Source organism: Alosa pseudoharengus, unplaced genomic scaffold (genome assembly GCF_046254945.1).
Source record: "Alosa pseudoharengus isolate Yale_2024_CS ecotype anadromous, Long Island Sound unplaced genomic scaffold, YU_APseudo_1.1 YU_APseudo_1.1_scf_24, whole genome shotgun sequence".
In the NCBI taxonomy this organism is placed as follows: domain Eukaryota; kingdom Metazoa; phylum Chordata; class Actinopteri; order Clupeiformes; family Clupeidae; genus Alosa; species Alosa pseudoharengus.
Genome location: NW_027468689.1, coordinates 25248307 through 25274550, shown reverse-complemented (window position 1 = coordinate 25274550; position 26244 = coordinate 25248307). Strand labels below are relative to the sequence as shown.

Genomic DNA, 26244 nt, shown 5'->3' with positions numbered 1-26244 from the left:
CCTCCCAGAAAGAGGCCATTACTGTAAGGCAACACCCTGATCTGCAGGGCAACATAAATAACACGCCCAGATAAGATCAAAGGCACTTTTCCTCGTGTAATTGCCCTGCACTACTTACCAGGTAGTGCTTCACTTGCAGTTTGTGAGATACAGCTTCGTGGGGAGCACAAGTAACGGTCCTGGCCAGGGGTTTTGTGTACAGCAGCTTTGTATCTAAATAACACGCTGGTCATAAAAACGGCAACCAGCAGCCAGTGAAAACCACAACCTCATTACGTGTGGCGTTCTAGTCGTTCCATATTGTTTTACTGAAGGAAACCTTGAGCAGCCCCATACAATAAAAGTTTCAAGCCAATCCGGACCTCAACAGAGAGAGTGAAAAAAGATTAGCAAGTGCCAGGTATGATGACGCCAGGGTTCTGTTCAAATGTCAACCCAAAGAGCACTTTTGGCTCCCAGTGGCCAACATTTAGGGGAACTTTATGTGGACTGGAAGAGAATTCTGTAGAATAAGGCAAAGCATCGAAGTTGGCTCAGGATTACGGTGGCCCTGTTCTGGATGGTGATGCTTCACTAGATGATCCTTAAACATACTGTGAGGTCCGTTACCTGAGCCACATAGAAAGACTGATGTCTAGAGTGGAATTGAGGATGTTTTTATTGTGTTGTTAAAACAAATATTTTTTTCTAAGTGATGATCTTTGCATAAAAATACAAAATAAACAAAATGATAACAATGGCGTGGGTTAAAAGGCAACCATATATCCACATGGTAATGTAGACGCAGGCCTCAACATCGGAGTCAAAAGTGTAGATTCGTTGGAATAATCCACATTATGTAATGGACACCTACGAAATAAAACAAAACAAACCTGAACAGAAAACAATGTGATTTCCACATTAGCCATGCACATTATTTGATAAATCCTCTTACATTTAACATTTTCCATAAAAAATATACACAACTGTGTTCTATTTAATCAATACAATTCATCTTGCATTATTCTGATTTGTCATGGTAAAACCAGGATAAACACACACAGGTGGAGTGTTCTTGAGAGTTGCCATTTGAATGTAACTATTTTTGAAACATGTCTTACACTATTGATATCAAATAGCAAAACAGTGATCAAAACGAAACATTCACCTTGAAAACAAATTGGATTCAACTTCCACCGACACTCTTTAGAAAATGTAAAGAGGGCATGTCTTTCGTTTTCATTATTCACTTATTCCGGTTCAACACAAGTGAGGAAAGGAAAATATATGTTTCACATTCTCAACAATTGGATAGAACAATGGCTCTACTCGGGATTGCAACCACCCCAATACCTCCACAGGTTTAGATCTCAAAGTCCATTTTGACTTTTTTTGATTGTATCTAATCAAGCTCATTCCAGCATTCAGCTTGATTCCCTGATGAGTTTTAGTAAATGCCCCTGAGCACTTTATTGGGCCTTGAATGGTCCTCCTCGGTGACACCCAGCACTCAAAACCACTCAAAGTCACTCACCAACCTTTTGGATAAGACTGGACTTCACAATCCCTAAGATGTCACTGTCACTGGGGTGACGGAACTGGACGTCAACCTCACAGGGCTCGAATGGCACAAGACAGAGTTTCTGTAATTAACACTGGATGATACTAACCAATTTATAGGTCAAGTGGCAAAACCAACAGGGGCAGGAGAAACAATGGTCTCATGATCGGGCATATTATTGACCCAATTCATGTGAGTTATTTGCTTTGACCGCTTGGCTTCATTTCAAACATCAAAATGAAAGGGTGAGAAATCAGACGGAACATTGCTGCGGCTGACGTGCATCTATGGAGTAAACTTTGCAAGTGACAACCAACAGCAATTCTTGCACTCTCTATCTCTCTCTCTCTCTCTCTCTCTCTCTCTCTCTTTCTCTCTCTCTCTCCATCTCTGTTGAGATCGCAAGGCAATTGCAACACTCTTGTCTGGTCTTGTGTCATTTGATGGAATGTGATTTCTTTAATGGTGATTCAAAAAAAAAGGTCACCCTCTCCTCCACGCTTATCAGCATAACCCTAGACCCTGCAGATGAGGGGAGGAGAGCTATTGTATATTGCAGGAAGAACAGCACGGGTCCTCCTTGTCCGGCAGAGAGGCGTAGTCCATCTGCCTGACAATCTCGGCAAACAGTTCGTCCACCATGGTCTTGCTTTTGGCCGAGGTCTCCATGAAGGGGCAGCCCCACTCCTCGGCCAGTGCCTGGCCCTCGCTTGACGACACCTCCCGCTCGTTGTCCAGGTCCACCTTGTTCCCCACCAGGATCACCGGCACTCTCTCATACCTGACCCAAACACAGATGAAAAAAGCAGGTCAAGGAAAACTGGAGGTTAATGACACAAACATGGTTGCTTCTTTCTTACAGGAACATATATGAGAGTAGTGTCCTGCATGACAACTGTGGCAATAACTCCAAGAACCAAAAACCACAGGCTATCATGACTATATATCTGATACATTTGTTTTTATAAGCAGAACACATTGGACAGTGGTTTTAATAAGATATATTTGAACTATTTATCTATTCCTCTGTTCCCCACATCAATATTGCTATCTAAATAGCATTTTTTGTATTGCATGCACAATCAATTAGGTTGCAATGTGTATGATATGTGAATAAATTGCATTAGATAAATCCATTTGCCAAACACTGTCATCTCTAATATAATTGGGGACCAGGCCAATCCTGTGCATACCTGAACCTGCACTTGGTCAACTGATTTTACAGACATGGTGTAGTAAATGTAATATACCAACCACTCTGGTTTTTGTCAGGGCAGTAAAATACTTCTATGGCCAGCTCATAAAGACTGAGGTGGCCTTGATAGCTCAAGCTGCATTTGATTTTTCATCCACACCTTTTCTGACAAGGACACACTTAACCTTTAAGCAAGTGCCATCATGCAAACCAAATATCCTGAAAGCCCCTGACACGTTTGCCAGCGCCTCTTTGACTTGTGGCTGACAAACTTTATCAGATGTATACAGGATGCTCTCTCAAGCATTCTGGGCACACACATGCAATGGATGCATGCATAATTTAATGCCAAGTGCCTTCCTTGTTCATCCTGCTGTGCAATGGGCTGCATTGTGGAAGACAAGACAGCGTATATTCTCTTTGTGCATTAATTTACCAGCCGCTGCTCAGGAACTTAATGCTTCCTGGTCAAGAGGCTTCGGTGCAGAGGTGGGCCAACTCTGGGCCATTAGCCAGCTAGCCATTATGGATTCAGCTAGCGTCAGGGTTTTTTCCTTCTGTCGACATACATTTACTGACACTGTGGTTTCATCACCCTACTTTTGGCTTCCACCCCTCTCCTGCCAAGTGGAATAAAATTAAGGGTTTGTCAGGGAGGGCTCTAATAGGCTGAAATGGCCCTGCTTTGCGTCCCGTCTCGAGCTCGTCTGCACATCTGCTACTGGGATTGTGCCTAACTGGCACGGGCTGCTGTATAAACAATCAACCATGGAGACTATTCTCAGGGCCGGCCCCTGCTAGATAGCCCAGCACATGATGCCGTACCCACAGAGAGTTGAGCCATGTCTGAGTGTCCCTGAGAATCTGTCGCAAGAGCCTTAAAATTGAAAAGAGAGAGAGAGAGAGAGAAAAAAGAAAACTGGCACAGGAATTTATTCTCCAATTCCGCACGTCTGAGGTCCAGGGTCTAATCAGTGGTTTCTAGGGGCCGTAAAGGTCCTGGACATCCAATAATAGGCAACCTCGCCTCTCAATAGCCATTAATCACAGCCCAACCTACTCCAAATCACAGATATTGATCTGTCAGGAGGGGGTGGGGTGGGGGGGTCTGTTTGTGGCGGAGAGGGCCAGAAGTGCAGGGGAGTGTGTGTGTGTGTGTGTGTGTGTGTGTGTGTGTGTGTGTGTGTGTGTGTGTGTGTGTGTGTGTGTGTGTGTGTATGTGTGTGTGTGTGTGTGTGTGAGAGAGGGAGAGAGAGAGTGTGTAGAGGGGTTAGATCTGTTGGAGCGTGGTCCCGGGAACACAGACAAGCTGAGTCATCATCACTGGAGTGTGTGTGTGTGTGTGTGTGTGTGTGTGTGTGTGTGTAGGGGGGGGGCTGATACAAAAGAGAGGAGAAGAGGGGCAGAATTATGGCCGTCACGCCTGCAAAAACTAGATGAATGGACTGAGGAGAATGAAGGAGAAACTATCACTGGGCGATTAGTCTCATTAAGGAGAGCTGGATCATCCCCGGCGGCGCCACGGCCACTGCCTCCCATGAGTGATGATCTGGCCGTGACACCCCATTGTGTGGGAGACTGGTGGAGGAAGAGGGCTGTTCAGGGAGAGTTAGCTGTAGTACAGTGCCATAAGATTGATGCATTTCAACTCACTGGCTAAGTTCAATTAAGACCCATGTGGTGGAGCTTTCCTCTTTACACATGCAGTGTTGTGTTAGACTGAGCATCAGGCACCATTATCCTTCCCTACATTACCCATTCTTTAACGTTACATTAACATTCCACATTATTATACACATATACCTTGAATCAGCAATGTTGAATGCAGAATGGGACTCTTGCTCTTGACTTTTAAATGAAAGAAATTGCTAGCTGCAAATCTCCGTAAGAAGATAAATTCCTTTGTCACAACCAAACATCCTTGTAGCAAGACTGCATACTGGAGCCAACCAGAACCCAGCGTGTTGTCATCAAAGTGAATCATGGGATGCCATCAACCCCCCCACCATTTCCCCAACCCCAACCCCCTCGGACAGACCGCGGAGCCGGGCTTTACACGCACGGAATGAAGCGCGGGCGCTCTGGAAGTCTCCTGCCGGCGAGGTGTGAAGTGTGTGGGAGAGAAGTGCTACACAGACGAAATGTCACCTGGAGGCAGAGACAGGAGATCAGTGGCAGGCAGGGGGGAGCACAGCTCCACAAATAGGCACATGGGGGAGAATGACTAATCCCAACATGGTTGCTCTTTTGGATGCAGGAGTGCACTGTCCAGGACGGGAGTGGAATCAGGGATTGCCGATAGAGGGACATCACCAATACCACGATGTAGGGCCTTGCAGAGCAAGCGGCTAGATGGCCAATTCAGGAGTAATATTTGATGGCAAATCAAAGCAGGAGTGTTGAAAAGGGAAGTGTTTAAATCAACTGAATATGTCATCGACAAATGACTAACAGATCATAAACAACTCTGTTTTGTAAATATGTTCTTGTAAATATGTGGAATATATATTTTTGTATTTGTTCGACATTTCTGATGTATATTGTATTTGCTGCCAAGTCATGCTGCTGCCTGGTCGTAAATGCATTAGATTGTTTTTTCAGCTGTTAGCGTTGCAAACACTTGGTTCTTATACAAGAGTCTAATCTAATAGTCACTCTGCTACTGGCCCTGATATAGTGTAAAGTGCAGTTTAAAAATGCAGAATAGTTTCTAGTTATAGAGAAGCATGGATGCTCCTTGCTTAATGAAAACTCTTAGATTTCACAAACACGCCTAACACACTAGGCTTCCCACTCACTGTTTTCTCTTCACTATTTAGTCACACTTACTCTGAAACACATATGTGAGTTGTCTGATACCTATTAAGTTCCCACAAGTTTGAGGCATACCGATTCATGGATGAATCAAAATTTTAATTTCTTATGCCTGTCCAGATATCCAGCACTGTGTGCACACAGAGGCCAGTATATACACCGTGGCGTGTATGCGTCGCGTCTTCACTCTGCTGCCATAAGCCACAAACAGCGTGAAGCTGCTCCAACCACCTCCAAGCCCCATTGTACAGTGCGCTGCAATTACACTAATTAAGCCTTGACATGCACTCTCCACAACACAATAACCCCCCAGCCACTCTCCTCCCACCCCCCCACCCCCCCCACATCCTCTCCTCTCCTCTGCCCCCTCCCATAGTGCTGCGCTGCTCTTTCGCCAGTGCTCAGCTCGGCCGACCGTCCTCTCCTCTCCTCTCCAACGCAGCAGCAGTGAGCGCGCGGACATGGATGCTCGTTAGCATCCCACCAACCCCCCCTCCAACTCAGAAGCATCAAAACCAGATGTGGTGTCCCTAAACAAAAAGCATGCTGGGATTGGTGTTTCGGGTGGTAAATGTTGGCAGGGGGTAACTCCCACTGTGAGGGAGTGGCGTTGGGGGAGTTTAGGCACAAAATGTATGTATTAAAAAGGAACAAAGAGAAAACTGAACAAATCAGCTGTAAAAAGGCAAAACAGCAGAAAAGCTCCACAAAGTTTCTTTCTGGAACCAAGAGAGACAAGTAAAATACTAATTTTACAAACCTATTATTACTGCACAGTAAATATCTCAATTAAAAATTCCAATTTGCTATGAGCTTGTGGAGACTACTGATCGTACAGCATCTTGGGGGACAGTTTGCATACAGCTCTCCCCAGTATCCTAACTGAAATATAATCACTCGCAACAGTAACCAATACCCTTCCTGCTTGCCTCCTTTCTACTCATTTCACAGGACTGCTGCTACAGTTCCTCTACACCATGTGTGCAGTGTCCTCCTCTATTCCATTCAATATGTAATGTCATCTTCTCCAGCACCATCTGGTTTAATTCCCACAAACAGCCCAAAATCACAACAGACATCCTAGAGAATATGATCTCTTCACACAGCACACGTGGAGCACAGCGTCGGCCCGTTTTGCGTTGATTTGGGGGAGAGGGAGAGATGTCCACAACGCCACTGAGTGGTTGGTTGAGTATGGGCTCTGTATCAGTCCCACCGCATATGGAGTCAGGCTGCAGTTCACACCGCCCACCGGTCCACCACAGAAAAAACAATGCCACGTAAATGCCAAGATCTCCGGGCGTGTGGGGGGAAAATGGCACAAAAAAGGAGTTTGTTGATAGACTCAACAACAACAACAACAACAACAATGACAACAACAACAACGATTTCCAGGGAAATAAAACAGATGGAGGAAGGAGTGAGCTTGAGAAAAAATTGGGAATTAACGGCAGTGCGGCTGTATGTATCTACACCCTCTACAGAGGAACTAAACGCATTTGGAATAATTAGCTTTGGTGCATCTGACTGTGTTTTTCCCCACACTCATAAATGAGTGAATGTGTGTACACTTTTCTTCTGCGAATCAATTCATTTCCTCTGTTTGCACAGCAAGACAATCCAAGTATTCCCATCCCAGCTCCATGGCCAGGAGGCTAAGTCTCCCATGACACATTTCAGCTTGTCATCCTCAGCTGAGCCCTGCAACCAGAATGGTCTCAGTCATCAACTCTATTTTTAACTTCTCTGATATTAACTTTGTTTAGTACTTGTTTTTGCTGCCTTATCGTGCATCTATAGGTCAAAAGTGGCACTTAATCATCTCTTAAAGGTCACTGGAGTGGCATATTGGCATTGTACACAAGTGTCTTACATAATGAGGACAGCTGCCGGTTAATATTTAAGAGCCCTCTTGAGTTAAAGAAAAGAAAATGCATGCAATCTACAAATAAAGAATAGTCAGCTACATAGCTACATTACTGCAAGTCTTTTAAAAGATACATGACTAAAGGAATAATAAAACCTTTAGCAACTTACATTAACCTTAACCTGTTCCATTAGTAGCTTTAGAAAAACACTGGCAATATGAGTAATGCAAGCCAATCCAGGGGAGTACAAGCCCATCTCCTTCCTCTACTCTACAAGGGGATGGTGGTGGTGGTGGAGGAAGGTGGGTGGGGGTGGGGGGGTTACCGACGAACTGGGATCTAGCGCAGATGACCTCACACTTGGATCCCCCCTCCATTTCCCATTCCCATGACTTCCCTGCCAAGAGTGGTCTGTGGCTTTAGGTTATAGCGCTAATGCAGCCCTGATGTTTCTCTGGCACGCGACTAAACGAAATCCCATTACATTTTGGTGAGTGGGCAAAACTCAATGTGGCGCATTACTGCTCGCTGCATCAGCAGTAAATTCAGGCTATTTGTTCTATACGTGAAAAAACACACCTAGACATCACCTACATCTGCCAGGGGACTATATTCTCTTTTACAAGTTCTGGCACGCAACATGCTAAATGAATATACTACATACTTTTTATCTATAGCTGAGGATCTCTTTTTAACCCCTCAGCATTAAGTCCTACAAAGTAGAAAGAAGAGCTCATGAGAACATAAAGACATCAGGTAACAGGTCAGGAAACTCCTTTACCTTTTAAACAAGTGCCATGTGTTTAGAGTGCACACTCAGTTCTGCACAAGCTGCACATAACTGCACATTCAGTGCATATTTGCCACAGCAAGCTAAAGGTGACACAGACTATAGTAATGCTGTAGGTTATAGTGTTGATGGTTGTAATCTGTAAAATTCAGATGTGAAGAGGTAAAAGTTATCAAAACACTTTTAAGTCACAGGTTTTTTATTTCAGAACATCTTATTGGGGGCTACACTTTATGCTTCGGAATCAATGTAAAAAATGTTGCACCTTGCTCACTGAACACTGTGATCAACCTGAATTAGGACTGTTTTATCCTAAAACACACACACACACACACACACACACACACAAACACACACACACACACACACACACACACACACACACACTGTGTTGGCCTCCACTGGGCTGAGATGTAAAATTCAATACAGTACTACCACGTCAAGCTCTATGTCTATCTATAGATGTACAGTTCACACCGCCTACAACTCCATCACAGAGACAGACAGAGAGGGCGAGGGAGGAGGTAGTAAGTTAGAATTAGCCATTTCAGGCATTACCCTGAAAGGAATGAGGACACCACGCAATAGTGACGTGATCCTCTCTTGTTGGGCATTCCAAACTCCAGATGCCGGACCCAGGGAATGCTTTATTTCAGGCCTCACAGAAAACTCAAAGCACGGGAAAGCCATCAGGCACGTGGTGCTGCTGGTAAATGTCTACCAGGAGAGGAATGTGGACCTGACAGCGCTCTTCCAGACGTTCCGATTCTTTATCTGGACTCAAAACAGGCAGCGGTGGAAAAAAAAAACCCAGAATGCTGAACAGATTCAGGTGACTACAGCGCACATCTGGATCTACATGTGCTCCATATGACTTGCACTCTTGGAGCTCCCAAAATGGCATGAGTGGAAAGTGGTTATAATTATGAGCTTAAAGGTCTCAGAAAGTTCAACGATGATAGGCATCTCCATCACCGTAATGATGAATGGCACTCGGACCTAATAGGCCTATACACCTGCCACCTAGCTCATCTATGCACAATTGCGCTTTTCCCCATACCTTTCCAGTGAATAAACACAGTCCCCCCTCCCTCTCTCTCTCTCTCTCTCTCTCTCACACACACACACACACACACACACACACACACACACACAATGTTAGGTCTGCAGACATAATCTGATGAGGGCAAATGAACGCACTGACTTAAAAAAATGTCTGAGGGGTCTGCATGAAGGGTCATGCTTTCCATTAAGTTTTTGGCTGGGATACAGACACACCAGTCACCTGAAGCATATAGGCTAGTGCGTTGGACGATGCAGTAATTATTGCAAAACACCTTCTTTGGTACCTTACAGGCTCATTACAGTATATCACGAATACAGTAGAGTGTCGTGATACACCTTGGTGTTTGCCCACTTGTGTCGTGATACACCTTGGCGTTTGCCCACTTCAGTTAACTCACCTTTTCACTCTGATTATTTGATCTCTCATTGGCTTGATGTCTTGGAAGCTCTGCTGGTTGACAAGGCTGTATACTAGTATGAAGCCCTGGCCGTTTTTGATGTAGAGGTCCCGCATAGAGGCAAACTGCTCCGTTCCAGCTGTGTCAAGGATCTCCAGCACAGAGGGGGAGGAATCCACCTCTATCTCCTTGCGGTAAAAATCCTCGATTGTCGGGTCGTACTTCTCGATGAATGTTCCGGTGACAAACTGTACCGTCAGAGCGGACTTCCCGACTCCACCGCTCCCGAGGACCACTACTTTATACTCACGCATTGCTCTCTTGGTGCGTTTAATGTCAAATTAAAAAGAGCAAACGCTAACAGCCAACGAGCAACGCCGGGCATGTATAAAACCGAATAGTGTGGCGCAGTGCAACGCAAAACTTGCATTCCATCCTGTAATGAGACAATAGAGGCTCGGGCATGGCTGGTTATAGCTTAGCAATTATTCAGCTGCAGAAAATAAATAAGCAGAACACAAAGATCCGTCGGCAACGGCTGGACTTCATTGCAGAAATTGGCTAGCAGAACTGATCCGGAGAGAAATCTGTCAGATGCTTAAGTAGGCTACGGCGCACGGTCATGGACAATAAAATGTACAAAAGCGTGACACACTGACAAACTACATTTAATTGACAATGCCAGATCACCACATTAAGATGAAATAAAGACATAAACTTGCTGCCGCTAGATGAGCTGCGCTCCTCTGAAAATTCAGCGGACTCTCCAACGTTCTCCAAAAAACCTTAAGCTGGTTCAATTCAGCAGTTTCTCCCCTAAAGTCGAAAAAATAAACACTTCCTCTACGACAAGGTCTCCAGTCGGCTTCCGTACCAGTGAGTTGGATAGGCCTGGGTATATTCCCACATAATAGATGTATATAAACTCCAATAGGCTCGAGTATTTGCTGTAAGCCTCGCCCACAGCTCTGGTGTGCTCTTAAGGCCAGCGTGATTCCAGTGGGTTGGATTTCCGCTTTAAAAGTCTCTTGCCTCTGTGGACGAGCTGCTGACATCCTCTGAACTGTAACCAATGCAAGCTGTCGCTCAGGAATGTGGCCAAGCAGGAGGGGAGTATCATCCCGGATGCTGTTCCCATGGTAACATGGTACCGCCACCTGAAATAGATCACGCCAGGGCTGGGTTCATCCGAGTGATGACATAATTCATTGCTGGTTGTGTAAATTAACCAAGACTCAGTTTGTATGTGTCAAGTTGCTGCATCTATCTGCCACATGATGTCGTCAAGAGTGATGGCATGTATGAAATCAAATAAATATAATTATAAAAGTGATGGTTGCAAAAAAGGTGTCTCCAACTTTCCCCAAGCCATATCAAAATAGAGCAACTGTAGGATATTTCTTCACATTCCAGCTAAAAATAGGCAAATTTGATTAAAGTACAATTATTATTTAATCTATCTGTACTTTTATTTATTTAAACGTACGGTTTTCGTGATGTCCTCAGATTGGCCCTAGGACACCCACCAAGGCTCATTGTGGGCCCAGACAGACAGCTGAGGAAACCATAAACATGACAGATGTAAAAATTAAAACAATAATATTGCATGATATAGTAGCCTTAGCCCATAGGTTCTCAAAGTGCGGCCCGGGGGCCAATGGAGGCCCGCGGAAACATTTCTGGCGGCCCGCGATAACATCTGATAACATCTGTAAAACTGTTAAAACTGTACAACTGTACTGTGTGCTTTAAAAAGAATGAATCTCCGTTTAGTGGCCATCAGGTTTTCCTGTGGTGCTTTGGTAGCTGGAATTGGCCCTGAATAAGGCCTATGCTGATAAGAAGCAAGGTACACTGAGACTGTTCTAAATAAGTTTGTACTTGAAATGGACTGCAACCAGAACAGTTATATCCCAAATTTGTCTGTTGAGGGTAGAGAACCCCAGGGATTGTCTGTGCATTGCACATTTTCCAGTTTTGCCAGGTTTAGCCTCAGTTATGAATTAAAATGTGTTTAATGCAATAAATATAAACTGCTGAGATGCAACCTGGTCATTAGAATGACATTTTTTTTCCAGGTTTTTTTTTCTTTTCTTTTTCTCCCCCCGCCCCTTTGGCGGCCCTCAGTTAATGTTGGGTTCCTGAATTGGCCCTCACCAATCAAAACTTTGAGAAACCCTACCTTAGCCTATAACAATGCATATTTTCAAAATACTGCTTACAGACAAAAAGCAAAACATACCCAGATAGCAAGAGGCTGGCGGACCGCTGTCGGCGCATTGGGGGCATAGCTGGCGGTCCGCTGGCATTTTGCTCATCTGTTCTCTGGCGGGTTGCAGACAAATTGGCCAATATTTTGACACTATTGGTCTAAAATCTTTTTCATTTGTTTAGTTATACTCCACGTATAATTTTATTAACTTTTCTTAATATTCATGACATGTTAAATTTAAAGAGATGGTGGTACAACGGCATACCACCAGCGGTCCCCTATCTGCCAATCTGATTTTGCTATCTGGGTAGTTAAATGTATATATTTTTGCAACCGTCCTTGTTCAGTGTTGCAACTCTCCCCAGGGTTGGGGTCTCCAGATAAATTACACACACAACATCAACAACCCTTTTCTTTGAAACCAAATGGTTGGTATAATGTAATGGTAGCAGTGCAAGCTTTAGAGTGTGGCCAATGTGTGCATTTTGTCAGAGACAGCAGTTTTTACTAATGTCCAGCACTGTACATTTGACATTGTGACCCTGTTGTGGTGTGTATGGGCTATATTTAAATACTATGCAAATAATGTGCAATCTAAGTCCGAAAGGCTGTTCCACTTGTCAAGCGTTCACAGAATGTAGACATTTGTATCATGTTCTGTTTGAGCTAAACGCCACTACCAGTGGTGATGAGCTGAGTTACTCTATTGCTGGACCAGTTGCCTGAGCCAACTAAATATCTAGAGTACTTTATGGACCAGATTCAGGTAAGGGAGAAACTCATTTGTAAATAGTACCTAAAAAGTACATTCCACTAAATGGAAAACATTACTACAACCAGAGACTTTCTAATGAGGAGACATAGCACTCAAAAAATCCTCCATAGAAATGCATGGGGTTAGTTTGTAACGCCAATATGGCAGTTGTCTACGCATATCACACCCCTTTAGCGGCAAAATGTCGACATGTGAATACACTGAGCCAATCATGTGCTGTATTGTGAATACATTGAGCCAATAATGTGGTGTGTTGTGAAGACATCGTGCCAATCATGTGTTGTGATCTCGCCGCTGGAGCAATACTGGTGTCGTGAAGCCTTGCGCATGCGCATTTCTGCCGAAATAGATGCCCGATAAGTGCCCAAAAAGCATTGCAATATGGCCGCCGAGTGGAAGGACTTGCCTTAAAGGACTTTGCTACAACTCAGCACATACATTCATACATACACACACCACTAGAGGTCAGCCCAGTGATACAAAGCTGATAATGATCCGTCACTAATTTAAATCCTTGGTAATATGCATTTAATCCTCAGTTCTCTTATAAAAAAAAGACTCAGGAGACAAATGAAATCCTTATATTTTTATTTCTTTCAATAAATTTTACACTATTTAACTTGAACCAAAAACATTTGACTATAGAACATAAAATAGCACATAATATATATATATATATATATATATATATATGCACAAATAATGGTTTTGAAATGATTACACAAAAAGTATTGTTATCCAAGGAGTTGGTTTCGTTATCATTTTGTCTTTCTTGTCTTTGTTTGGTGATTCAGATGGGCAACTGCATTTATGATTAAAATTGAGTAACATAAACACCCCTCAGGTAAAAACCAATTATGGCACAGGATGGCCACCAAATTCTCAATGACAATTTTAACAACAAATGAAAAGGAGACTCAACCACATGAGTCTCGGAAATCAGTTAATCCTTTTGGCCTCACAACAGAAAAACATGGTTTCTTTTTTTTGCCTTCTCCCCAACCCGCCCCTCCCTCCAAATATAACAACAAAAAAAGACTGGTTCAGTTCAACCTTTTACATTTAAGAGCTGTTAAATATAAAATCTTAAGAACAGTGGACTTAAGGTAAGGCAAGGTGTTTGGATAAGCTGTGTCTGCTCAGTCAATCAAACTGGTCAGAAAGTGCTTCTTTTAAACTTACACCATCAGTCTGTCTTAATAACTAAAGTAGGACTTGTCATAACATTTCTATTTGATTTGGGTGCAGCACATCCAAACCTGGGGTTTACAGAATTGTGTATGATGAGCATAGTCTTTGTAAAATAATATATCTCTATATATTTTAGTACAACACACATTCAATATATCATTATATTTTCTAATGTTACTGTCCTTTTAAGTAAATTAACCTCTAATTTGAAGTGATGATGTCATGCAAGATGCTTGTTGAATATTATATTCTATATTGTCATGAGCAATGAATAACCTGCATCATATTGTAACGTTGCCATACCATACCCAATGAGCATCAATTTGTTTGTTTTTTTAACATGGGAACAAAGTGCAATATTTGTTTCACTCTATATATTATCACTGACATTTCATAACGCCAGGAGTTCCTTTAGTCAATCATGTAAAATGGGGAACAGCTGAATAGATTATGGCTCAACTATATTGTTGGTGGACTAATTTCTTAAGTTATTTCACACTACATACAATTGGCAAGTACTTCCTATCATATCTTAAAACTTACACTGACAAAGTCTGATAAATCCTACTGAAAAAAAAAAAGGTATACAATCTCAACATAACAGGAAATTATCCCATATCTGCATCACAATCTAATGTACTGTGTTCTAAAAAAATGAACGGAACAAACATTTACAAAAATACCGAAATTTAGTCATTGCAACTTTAGGTTGCCACAGCAACAACTTAATATTGTTATGAAATAACTATTATACTACAGTGTAAAGTATTTTTTTTTCTATATTTTTTTGGTAAAATGTTACCTATACAATAAACATTTTTTTTGTTTTCTTTTTTTTGTTGTTGTAGTTTTACATAATACAAGCAATTCCAAAGCCTTGCCTTCACTGCAATGCATTGTCCACTGTTGCTGAAAAGGAGAGAAGCAGGCAGAGAGAGTCAAGACTTCACCCTCTTTATCTGCTTCTCTCTGACAAAACTGACCCTCCACGAAGAGCCAGTTGAGGGACCAACCATGCAGAGGTAAGCACAGCTTAATAAATTACATTCATTTTAAAATATAGGTTACAACATTGTTCTAGAACTATTATTTAACAAAACAAACAAAATAAATGAAATTAAAATATACTTAAATGACTTTCCACATCAAAAATTACATTAAAACTGTAACTTTTGTGAAGAAAACTAAATGAGAGAAAAAAGAAAAACAACAAAAAAAGAAACTAAGACCAGTGCCTTAATTTTATGGAACCAAAGAAGTCTGTGGATTGTCTGTGTTCATCAAAGCACCATGAAAATACATCATGATTCCGATTAGATTTTTTTGTCTTTAATCACACCAACATGTGCCCAGGCATGTGCACATATATACACATGCATGCATGCATGCAAGACACCCTCACATACTCTTTACCCAAACAAACACACACACACTTTTCCGTACACACCCACATACATAGCCACACATGAGAGAAAGGGAAATAGAAGGCTGCGTGTACTTCCTCCTCCATTCTACTGCTGTAAAGTAAAATACAGTCTGTAGTAGAGAAATAGTAAAATATACCAGATAATAAAATGGACACTAATTTGACAAGAGTAGGACTTTACCCTGGCTTAAACACAGACACGCCGAGCCCGGTGATAGTCCTGACTTAAATGAGCTTTGTGGTTGTCATTTGCGTGACACTTAACGTGTTCATCGCGAGTATATTGAAATGACAATGAATACACACAGATATATACATATTACAGACAGTGAATTACATCACAATATATTTCTTGTGTTTCCCACTCAATTACTTTTTTCCAGTATGGACTACAAAAATAATCAATACTACAAAACAAAGAGTACATTATCAATCATTACTAAACATTCTGCCCCAACTGTCAAGTTATTTTCTGGTGAAAAGTACACATGGTGTTAACTGATGCATCATAACATGGTGAAACAGACTTAAACACTGTTGTTTGTGCATGAAATGTGTTTAACCATTAGATTTTTCTCTCAATTTGTTTTTAAAAATGTTCTTATTTGTCAAACTATTAGGGGGACTCACAACTCCAAAGTGTGTGTGTGTGTGTATGTGTGCGTATTTGTGGAGGAGTTCTCTCTCTCCTTCCTTCCCAGACACCAGCATCTTCTCAAGATGTCTGCTGTGTGAAAGATTATTTGTTTAGGCACTTTTCTACTGTTTGTCAAATAAAACAGGATTCCAGGTGAGAGCACACTGGCAGTAGTCAGTCACAGATAGCCCTCCGTACAGATAGTCCTTGATAAAGCTGGACAAAACAAAAACAAAAAACAAAACAGACTCCTGCCCCATTGGGAGCCTAAGCACTTGTATCTGGTGCCCCCTTCCATCTCCTCTGGTTTCTCATCCAACTTCTCTGATTGGTATAAGTGCTCCTTTAGACTGGACTTAATGGACAGAAATGTGCCTATAGGATACACAAGGCTTACACTGTGTGTGTGTGCACGTGTGTATGTGTGTCTGTCTCAGCAGTTTTACAGCTTGGTATAAGCCCTTGGCACAGAATAGAAGCCACAGGTAAGTACCCGATGGCTGCTGTTTTTTTTATCCTCACTTTCACCCTTGATGCACAAAGACACAAACACAGACACACACACACACACGCACACGCACACACACATACACACACACAGTCTCTCCCTCACACACAAACGTACACATATATATGCACACACATGCAAGTAATCATCTTGCCTCCAAATGGCCAAAACAATTCAGGCAAACAAACAATCAAAAAATGCTGGAACAGAAAAAAACAGTCCTTTTCGGAGTCACAGACAGAATCCAGATTATGGCACATCGGTAGCCAGTGTGCATGTTTCTTTCCAGAATAAATCTCTCAATATTATAATTTTTTTTGTTCATATTGACTAGAATGTCTGCATGGAAAAATGAATGTTAATTTTCCCACTGTTGAGGTTTGTCAAGCAGGTCCAGAGACACAATGAGAGAAAGATGTTGTCATCCAGGAGGTTTGGCAAGGGGAGCACATTCTCAGAGGACAGAAAAACTACAGCTGGTCACCAAAATAAAAAAAATAAAAAATAATAATAACAAAAACAGTACAGCTGGTTGACATTCATGTTTCTGTTTGTCAAATGAGTAAAATGGGTAAGAGGGAGGGAAAAGATAAATGAAGCAATCCCTCATGCCTGGAAAACAAACAATAGGCAAGCCCGATCGGCGAGTTTCTAAGACATGCTTTAGAGGGACTTTTCTGTGACTATTCCCACTCAGAACAATTAAACACTTAATATTAAGCACTATTATCTTTTAGAACAGTGCAAATAAGACATTTTTAAAATCTTTTCCCTAGGATGAACATTGTGCAGAGTTTGATTTTCAGATCTAAACAAATATGAAAAGGTTTCACGTAATCTGACGAAGGAACAACCATTTAAATAAAATTGTTGCTTCCGCCTTGAAAACACATGTGCTATACATATTTGTTTTCTTCAACTCTTCTTTGTCAAAGTCAAATGGCATCATTTCAATGTCTGTATGTAGATCTTTTTTTCCTAGCAGAAGATTTACACTGTATATATTACATCAGCACTTCACATGGTATAAGTATCAGATTTGATTGGTAGTGTAGTTTTTTATAGTTTTAACATGCATGTTGCTGTAGCTCTACTGGTGTGGGGTAGTAGTATTTACAGATGGACTGTTTTGGGCTTCGTAGTGCAGCTTCTTGACACACAGTTCCCCTGTGGCCTATTTCAGGATGATCTGTTTGAGGGATGAGAGAAGACAGAACAAGAAAGAGTGGGTGGATCAGTCTACACCTTATATTCATAGACATCTCTTACATGTCCCTCACACCCACCTGATGTGACACACACACACACACACACACACGCACACACACACGCACACACATAATTTATTTCTGTCCTTAGCATTGTATACAAAGTCACAAGAGAGCAGGCACAAACATGGGTTGGTGAAACTTGAGGTACATAGAGTAGTGTTTAAATGTATGGGATGCAAACTGCATTTCTGTGTAGAGTACCATGGGATGATAAGTGCATGATGAGGTTATGGAGAATGGGATGATCACATGGATCCATAGAGAAGTCCTAGTCAAAATGCAAGATTTAGTGCAAGGAACACCTCATGGCAGCACTGAGGCATCCTTGTTAGTAGGGGAGAAGTTGGGGGCATTTGACCATGGGTGGAGAGAACAGAGCAAATCTTCAGCTAGTAACTTGAAACATTCCATGGTCATACTCCAATGTATGCTAAAAAGGTCAAAACTGAGCCAAATTAGTTGCTACACTGAGCTAAATGACATGCAGGGCACACAAGATGGATATAAACCAAGTGAGAGCGAAGCTAGGCCAGCAAAGCGAAGCCAATGAGGCAGGCGATGATGCAGTGAAGGTGAGTGGTGATGTAGTGAAGGCCAGCGACCACAAGGGGGCAACAGAGCTACAGGACAGTTAGGCTGCACCCTCTGAAGTCAGAACGAAGGAAGCAAAGAGAAGTAGGCATGCAGGGGCCTGAGAACAATAACATAAAGGGGAAAAAGATGGAGTTGCTGCATTAAACACTAGGTGTAATCTGACATCAAACTGACTCATTGTCTGCTCTGAGTAAAATGGTGATTATGGATGTTTAACCTCATAACCTCATAGGTTAAGAATTATTGGACAAAACGGAAATGCACCTAATAGAGTGGCAAGTTGTTTCAGGGTACTTCGAAAGCTGGGAGAAGTAACTGTTTAGCTTCTGGAAACGGATACCTCCAGGGCACACTATGTTGTCAATACGAAAATCTTTAAATTATTCTAACTTCATCCAGTGTGAAGCATGTAGTAATCTCTTACAACCAGTTGGCGGAGCTATTACAACACAAGAGACAGGGCAGGACTCCATCCTTTCTAAAGAATCTGTTTTTACACTTTGAATGATGGGGAATGTGCGGCATTGTACCTCTATCATGGCCAAGCGTGGCCTTGAATAAAATAAGCAGGGTGAAAGAACGTCTGGGCCTTCTTCTTTTGATATCACTTTTCAGTACACTGACAGACGGCCTGTCTTACAGAATAACCCAGCTCAAAAACCTCCACCGGCTCATCTCAGAGAGGCAAACAAACATTGTTGAGGCTCTCAAGAATGATCTCTATAAGGTAGGTGGTGCCCATGTAAAAGTCCAGGTTGCAAATAAATACAGTAATCTGTGTATGCTGTGCGGGGGGGAGAGGAGCGGCCATGGAGGATGAGATGGTAGATCGGTAGGCCGGGGTTTGTTTGTGCCTCCTGCATGTCAAATTCAACCAGTGCCCCTCAGCACCACCCTCTCCCTCTCTGCATAATTAAACCAGTGCGCTAAATTATTCGCAGGAGCAGTGACTCAGCTGCCAGCGGGGGCAGTGGTGGCGGCAGTGATGGCATCAGCCGCCTGCCCGTCTGGGATTGGCCGTCTAGACGCCGCGAGGGGAGGAGGGGAGGGGACGAGGCCAGGGTGAGGGAAGGGACTAAGCTCAGCACGACCTTGTTACAAAATCTGCCCAGAGCCCTCCAGGGATGCCAAACAAGCGCCATGCCACCCGCACTATGACAGAGCAGGGTCTCAGACCTGACGTTCGATTCTGAATGACTCGACACAACCACAGGATGACGGGGATGCAGCCACAGGCTTATTGTTTTTGCTGTATGATGGTTATAGCAGTAGAAATTATACCATCATCATGTCAGGGGTTCTATTTGTATTTATTTAAAATCACACTGGAACAGAGGGGTTGTTGTAAAAGACATTAAAGTGGGAAGAGGGCCCACTTAGTATCAAGTAGTATCAAGTTGCACGACCTCAGTTCAATATCATGATATTTTTAGATGTTTACTTTGGATATGAAAAATTGTCCAAAAAGCTCGCTCCAACTAAGAGTAGGGGTTAAAGATCAAGTTTCCATTTGTGAAACATACAAATCTATTACAGCTGGTTTTCCTCTCAACAATACTGTGCAAGCATCTGTTATCGGTGGGTGAGTTCAGAATTAAACCCACGGCTTTGGTTTTGTTAGCACTCTCTGTGTGTGTATGACTACATAGTGACAAAATATGAGGTGTATGAGAGATTCTACATTTTCAGTGTGTCAGCCATGCGTAGGTGCCATCTTATCCTCCATGCCTCATCAACAGATAAGAAACAAACCTTTGCAATGCCAGCACTTTTTCATCTGCCCAAATGAATGCAGCACTATGGCCTACTGCTGCCTTGAAATCAACAGGAAGCCCAGAGCCTCCCTCAGGAAAAGGCAATTCTTAATGGTTCGTAGGAGCGAGAGCCAGACAATCTCCTGGTCCTTACACGACCCCATTTGTAAAAAAAAAAACCCAAGTATGCCGTGTTTCCAGGGAACGACTGTTCAGTTACTTATCTGTCATTGGACCCTACCGCATAACTTTCCACCGTTGTCATTAGTGTGTACAGACACACCCAGCTAATAATGATCAGGGGACATAAACGAGGGTTTGTCTGAACAGAATTCCCATAACACACTCTACCCTTTTATTCATACCAAATGAATTTGAAAATCTAATCATAAATTAGATAAAGGGGTCAGTATGAAAAACAGAGTGCTAATGTAAACAGCTGGAAACGTTCCCCTGGTTCTAGAGCCCATGGCAGGAAAGGCGACATGGAAGGTCAAAAGTAAGGCGTACGTCATCAGCATAATAGAGGTTAATGAGTAAACGGATGGCATAGCTTGATTGACACTCTGTTGCTGGTCTGGACATTGTAATTGTGGGGTCTTGGCGGCCACCGTTTTCACAATAACGTCAGGAACAAACCCCCAACACACACCACCACAACAACCCCTGCCCCCACTGCCCTCTGTGAACCTCCTCTGCCCTGCGCCTTCCTGTCTGCTGGGGCAGGGCGGTGAGGGCTCTGCCATCTATTCATGGGATCGAGTGCCATTTTTAGTCCTTTCCGGAAGAGGAGACTAGGCAGCGTCCTTCCTGCTTCTGGGTGCACTAATAGCAACGCTGAAGTGGACGGTATCGACTGCTTCCTTGAGTGCTTTGGTTCTGTAATCCTTAACCCAACCCCCCCCCCCACCCCTGACTGCACCAGACACGAGCGACCTAGTGTGAGAAAGACAAAAACATGCCACCAATTCTGGGGAAGGCAAAAGGTGTGGACCAAAAGCATATAGCGGGGAAACCTGATAACCTGTGAGTGTGTGCCTGTGTGTGTGTGTGTGTGTGTGTGTGTGTGTGTGTGTGTGTGTGTGTGTGTGTGTGTGTAGGAGAGAGTATGATCTTAAGTAAGAAAAAGAATAGGACAGGTTGGCTGGAATTGTGTCTTTTTTTTTCAATTTTAATACCAGTTATACACTTTCCTACTGCAGATGAAGAACAACTTGACATAAAAAACTAAGACCATGCGAAAACAAACAAACAAAAAAAAAACAAAGAAGGAAATAATGCAACACAACTACTATTTGCCAATGGGTGAGCTCTGAATAAGCACTTTAGTGTTCGGCCAATCATGGAACACACACTTCATTTTTTAATCCATTAGCACACAAAATTAATGTGTGTGATTGTGTGTGTGTGTGCTAGCTAGGCACAGCTACACCGAGACTCGGATGGAGTGAGTAAAACAGGTCAGCGATCACCATGGAGACCAAGGCTCGCTTGCAATTCAATTTGTGGTGCTGGAGTGCTTATTTGGAGCTCGGGATTTATGAAAGAAAGCTTTTAAAAGGAGCAAACCTGATTGGCTGGTGCTGTTGCTGCGTAGGGGACACTTGTGGCAGGAGTTGTTGCTGCAGAGACAGTAGCAGGCGTAGCACTGTACATCATGGGTACTTTTTCAGGAAGGGAACCATGGAAGCAATGAACAGGTAGGTGGAGCATTATGGTAACCATGGTGACAGATTTTTTTTTTTTTTTTTGGAGGGGGGGGGGTTGGGTTGGGATGGAGTGTTGGGAATGGAGAGGGTGTTGTTGGTTGATGTTTTTTTTTTTTTTTTTAATGGTGAATATTATAGAGCAGCAAGCCATCATTGGGTTAGACCAGCAGATGGCATGCGATCACGATGCAAAGCAAAAAAGCATGGGAGAAAAATAAAAAAGAGGAAAAAGCTGATTACAATCACAAATAAGGAAATTTTATCACCACAATCAGTTTTTCCCAGAGAAGCTGGCAGAGCACACACTGCTTCCTGGCTAACTCATTGAGCTAACTTTGTGCTGATTACTGAACTAAAATTACATTAAGTGTTTAGACAGCAATTTGCTGATGGCTACTTTGGGTTACTTCTCTGGGAAACTGATTCAAATTTCCTAATCAACAAGGCACAACAAAAAGACAATATCCAACACCTGGTCAGCTAGCGTATTACTCTTGTGGTCTCACACACAGATGATCAGATTAAAAGAAAAACTGCAAGGAACTGATACTGATACTCAACATCACTTATCATCAACCTAATGTCAATGTCAATCACAAAAAATAACAATGTTCCCCACAACTGATTACTTTGAAAGGTTGGGGTTTCCAACAGGTGAGCTAAACACCACAGAAAAAGGAAATTTCAACAAATGTGTTGCACACATGCATAGAAAACTAAACCAGGATCCCCTCTCCCCACCAGTCAGCTTTTACACTAGTAAACACTACCATTCATCATCACATTTAAAATCACCCAAGGGAACACAGTAGCCCATTGCCCATAGCCCACAGCAGTAAAGTCTCACAGTGACCCACCCCAAACCCCTGGCCAACTGTCAAAATGGTGCAAAACAATAACAATGAGAAAGGAAAAGCACCTACCAAGGCTGCTATGAGGAGTCATGCACAAGACTGACCCTGTGCGCCATGCAGTGAAGAGTAGATAGGTAGGTTAATAAGGGAAGGGAGAAAAACCCGTTAGACAGACAGACTAGTCAGAGAGTCCACAATCAGCATGCACACACACACATACACACAAATCATTTGTTTTGCTTTGTTTTTTTGTTTGTTTTGTCTCGTTTCTGTTGCTTTGCTTTCGTTTGGTTAATTGCTTTTTAAAAGACACATGGGGGCCGTGCAGTTGGTCGGAGACGTGATGTCAGAGGTTCCTTTAAGAACAGCGAACAGCGGAATGCCTGATGTCAGTAGAGCTGCGGTGGAATGGTATGGTGTTTTTTTAGAGGTGAGGCACAGGGAAGGGGGTGAGAAAGAAACTACACAGTAAGCCATGCCATGATAACTGAGAGGAGACGAGGGGAACTAGTAGAGCAGGCCGGGCTGAGCGAAGGATGCACTGTGGTGTGGAGTGCAGTTTAGTGGATGAGGGAATTATAATGGGGAGCATAACTCAAGGGTTAGAGATAAAGGCGGGGAGGTCACTGAGGATCAGACGAACTAAAGCTGTATGAGGCTGGGTAACTACACTATACACTACGACTTAAGATAAAATGGATGAATGACACTTTACAAACTATGACAAGAGTTGCAATCTAAACCACTGTTTGTGTGGTTGAATGGTTGACTACTTTTCTAGGGGCCATCTAATTTCTATATGTAGTTACTGTAAAACAGACATTAGTGAAGATGATATGTTCACTCTCTATCACAGGAAACACTGAAATGGCAGACCTAGGAGATTATAAGTAGGCGTTAAAAGCCAAAGTGCATACCTAGTAATTATACTGCAATATGAGTCATCATCCACTATATTATTACCGGGTTTAACAATGCTGATCAAAGCACAGAAGGCTCTGCCTTGCCTAACACCTGGCGATGACTCCTGCTTTTATCTGCAAGAGCGCATAGATTCGGATCAAAGTTTAGGGAGTGCCGGTACGACATTGAGAAGATGCACTGAGATTAGCAGGGGGTGGAAAATTGCAGGAGTCGCACAGAATTCCTTATCACAGCTCATTCTGCCTCACTGACAAATCACTCCCTGTAGCTGAACGAAGAACACATGTCAGACTTTACGCTCAGGGGAACTACTATAACCCCTTGCTGTACTGATATTGCTGTTGGGCTGACTTTTACAGCACTAGTGAATTCTTTCAGATGAGAACTGACTGATGAGAACATAAGTCTATACTTTCCGTTAAGAAGAAGAGGAGGTTGGGTTGGAAGGGGGGCTTATGTGTGTTGTTGTCAAGCTTGATCATCTCAGGTTTGGGGACCCAAGGGTTAGCAAAGGTATTAAAGTGCATGCAAAAGCTTGTGGAAGAGAATGGAGTGAATCTAAAACGAAAGCTAGCAGTTATATGAAAGACTCTGGTCTGATGCAGGTGTATGTGTGTGTATGTGTATGTGAATGTGTATGTGAATGTGAATGTGTGTGTATGTGTGTGTGTATGCGTGTTCAAGAGGGCATACCTGTGGGAAAGAAAGTGGTAGGCTGCTGGAGCTGTGCATTAGCCAGAGCCTGCTGGTAGTGCAAGACGCTGGGGTTGAAGAGGGTGCTGGCCCCATTGCTCTTCTCTAGGGCTGGTCTCTTTGGTAGGGGCTGCAACATGCTATGAGGGAAGGCCTGGAGGAGCAGACAAAGAGGACAGGGCAGATTAGACCCTCTAAGACCCAGACTCGTTTTCTCTACACTCACACACACAAACAGACACAAACACACTCACACTTACATCCACAGGGCCACACGTAACACTGTTTAGCTGTTGTATGCATGCACACAAACAAATATACAGACACTCACACAACAATATCAAAATGATTCACAGATTTTATGACCATATAAATCACTGGACAATGACAAAACTACACACAATATTTAGCAAGGCACTTGTAATGTATAATGTATAATGTAAAATCTAAAATTTGATTCTCCGTTTTCAAGAAGGTCTTTAACTTATGTTAAAGTCTGTTTTGGTATAGTCTACTATGCTACTTGGCTAAGGAAAATCAATCATTACTGGGTGACTCTTTATTGATTAACTATGGAAAAAAAGAAACCAAATTAAATTCTGTGAGTGGCTACAGTACATTAAAAAGCTACATGCAAAGCAAAAGGTGAAAGGTGAAAGTACCAGATCTACAGTTGCCTCGAGGGGTCGCTTCATTGCTTTGGCAGTCGACTGAGTCTTTTAATAGCAGGCAGCGAGCACATGATGGCAGTGGGCCAATGGGATTCAAGCGTATTAACATACAGGTAACAGCAAGCAGAGGTGCATCATGGGGACAGCATTGCATTGTGGGTAGGTGAGAAGGAAAAACAAAAACAAAAATAATCTGAATGCAATATACCACATACAGAAAACAATAGGCATGCACATAAACAAAAAAACTGCTTTTTTCAAGAAACATCGCTAAGTTTTGAATTAGTATGAAAGCAAAAAGCATCTACTGTACCCTTGTTAAAAAAGCATAAGAAATTAAGACTTTGAATGTACATGTAAGGTCAACTCTTTAGTGGGATTGAATGTCATTAGTTCAGTAAAACTTAAAGGAACTTACGCATTAATCAAAAGTCTACTACTGTATATTCATGGTAAATATACTTAACAGACATAAGGACGGTAACATTGGCTGAACAGACATGAATGCGCAGGCATTCTATGATTTTCTTTTTTAAATTTGAGGGAGGGAGGTGAGAATGTAGAGGCTCATCCAGTGATTCTTGAGAGGCTGTATTTTGGTGTGTTTGTTGAAATGTAAGCTGACTTCAGCCCAGTGGGTGCTAACTCCTACTGTAAGAGCAGAGTGCAAGCCTTTTCTTTCAGCCTTTAATTGGCGTTACACAAACGTGACCTGACACTGACTTTCCCTGACAAAAATCTGAATTTCCATGACCTACTATATAATGAATAATGCAATATACCGTCCTGATATTTCAGAGCAACTGCGTAGCGTTCAAGAATTTTTAACTTTTTTAGAGCAGAAGAAAAATAAATGGGCATTAAATAAAGTTGGGCTAACCACAACTACTCAAGCAAGCAGTAAAGCTAATAAGCTATACACCAATTCTGCACTGACATATATTTGTATGAATGTATTTTGGCACGTAAATTTTAAACTGCTACAACAAAATTCCCTGATATTCCATGACTTTGACCCAAAAATTATACCATTCCCTGACTCCCCGTGTCTGGAATAGACTTTCCCAAATTCCATGATATTCCAAGAAATTCCATGACCTGTTGGAACCCTGCTATCTGCTTCAAAAAGACACATTACCTACATGAACTATGCAAATAGTAGGCAGTTTAAGTGGATTATTTACCGTAGAACAGGAAACAAAAAGGAAAGGCTTGTTCCAACAATCCATTTAATGTCAGTTCAGAAACGTTTGGATTGTTAGCTGTCAATATCTACAGCTGGACAGCTAAACTAAAAGTGAGGTAAATCTGGTAAAAGTTAAAGGTTTCAAAAGGCCAGCTAATAAGGATGCCAC

At 42.4% G+C, this 26244-nt stretch overlaps 2 protein-coding genes across 11 annotated transcripts in view; both read right to left on the bottom strand.

Annotated features, from left to right (window-relative positions):
• Positions 1 to 659: 659 nt before the first annotated feature.
• LOC143142589 (ras-related protein Rap-2a-like) lies at positions 660 to 10490 on the bottom strand. Its single transcript, XM_076303587.1, has 2 exons — positions 9671 to 10490; positions 660 to 2321 (listed from the first exon to the last, which is right to left on the bottom strand). The coding sequence occupies exons 1-2, from the start codon at positions 9982 to 9984 to the stop codon at positions 2084 to 2086; spliced, it is 552 nt and encodes a 183-aa protein (XP_076159702.1). The 5' UTR covers positions 9985 to 10490; the 3' UTR covers positions 660 to 2083.
• Positions 10491 to 13228: 2738 nt separating this feature from the next.
• mbnl2 (muscleblind-like splicing regulator 2) overlaps positions 13229 to 26244 on the bottom strand; it is a 57309-nt gene continuing 44293 nt past the window's right edge. For 3 of the 10 annotated variants that reach the window (XM_076303578.1, XM_076303576.1, XM_076303577.1), the window contains exons 6-9: positions 24881 to 24934; positions 24219 to 24372; positions 22671 to 22706; positions 13229 to 17608 (exon numbers count right to left, since the gene is read on the bottom strand). In XM_076303578.1, the coding sequence (XP_076159693.1) occupies positions 17487 to 17608; positions 22671 to 22706; positions 24219 to 24372; positions 24881 to 24934 (366 nt within the window). In that variant the 3' untranslated portion in view covers positions 13229 to 17486. Of the gene's footprint in view, positions 17609 to 21607; positions 21703 to 22670; positions 22707 to 24218; positions 24373 to 24880; positions 24935 to 26244 lie in introns of all 10 variants that reach the window. The other 7 variants (XM_076303579.1, XM_076303581.1, XM_076303584.1 and 4 more) reach the window with 7 other exon arrangements.

What these genes read in the sequence shown, in the direction of transcription:
- LOC143142589 (XM_076303587.1), bottom strand. Translation starts at nt 9,984, where the DNA reads ATGCGTGAGTATAAAGTAGTGGTCCTCGGGAGCGGTGGAGTCGGGAAG. An exon ending in CAAATAATCAGAGTGAAAAG is followed by an intron (nt 2,322 to 9,670) that starts GTGAGTTAACTG and finishes TGTTTGGGTCAG; the next exon opens with GTATGAGAGAGTGCCGGTGA.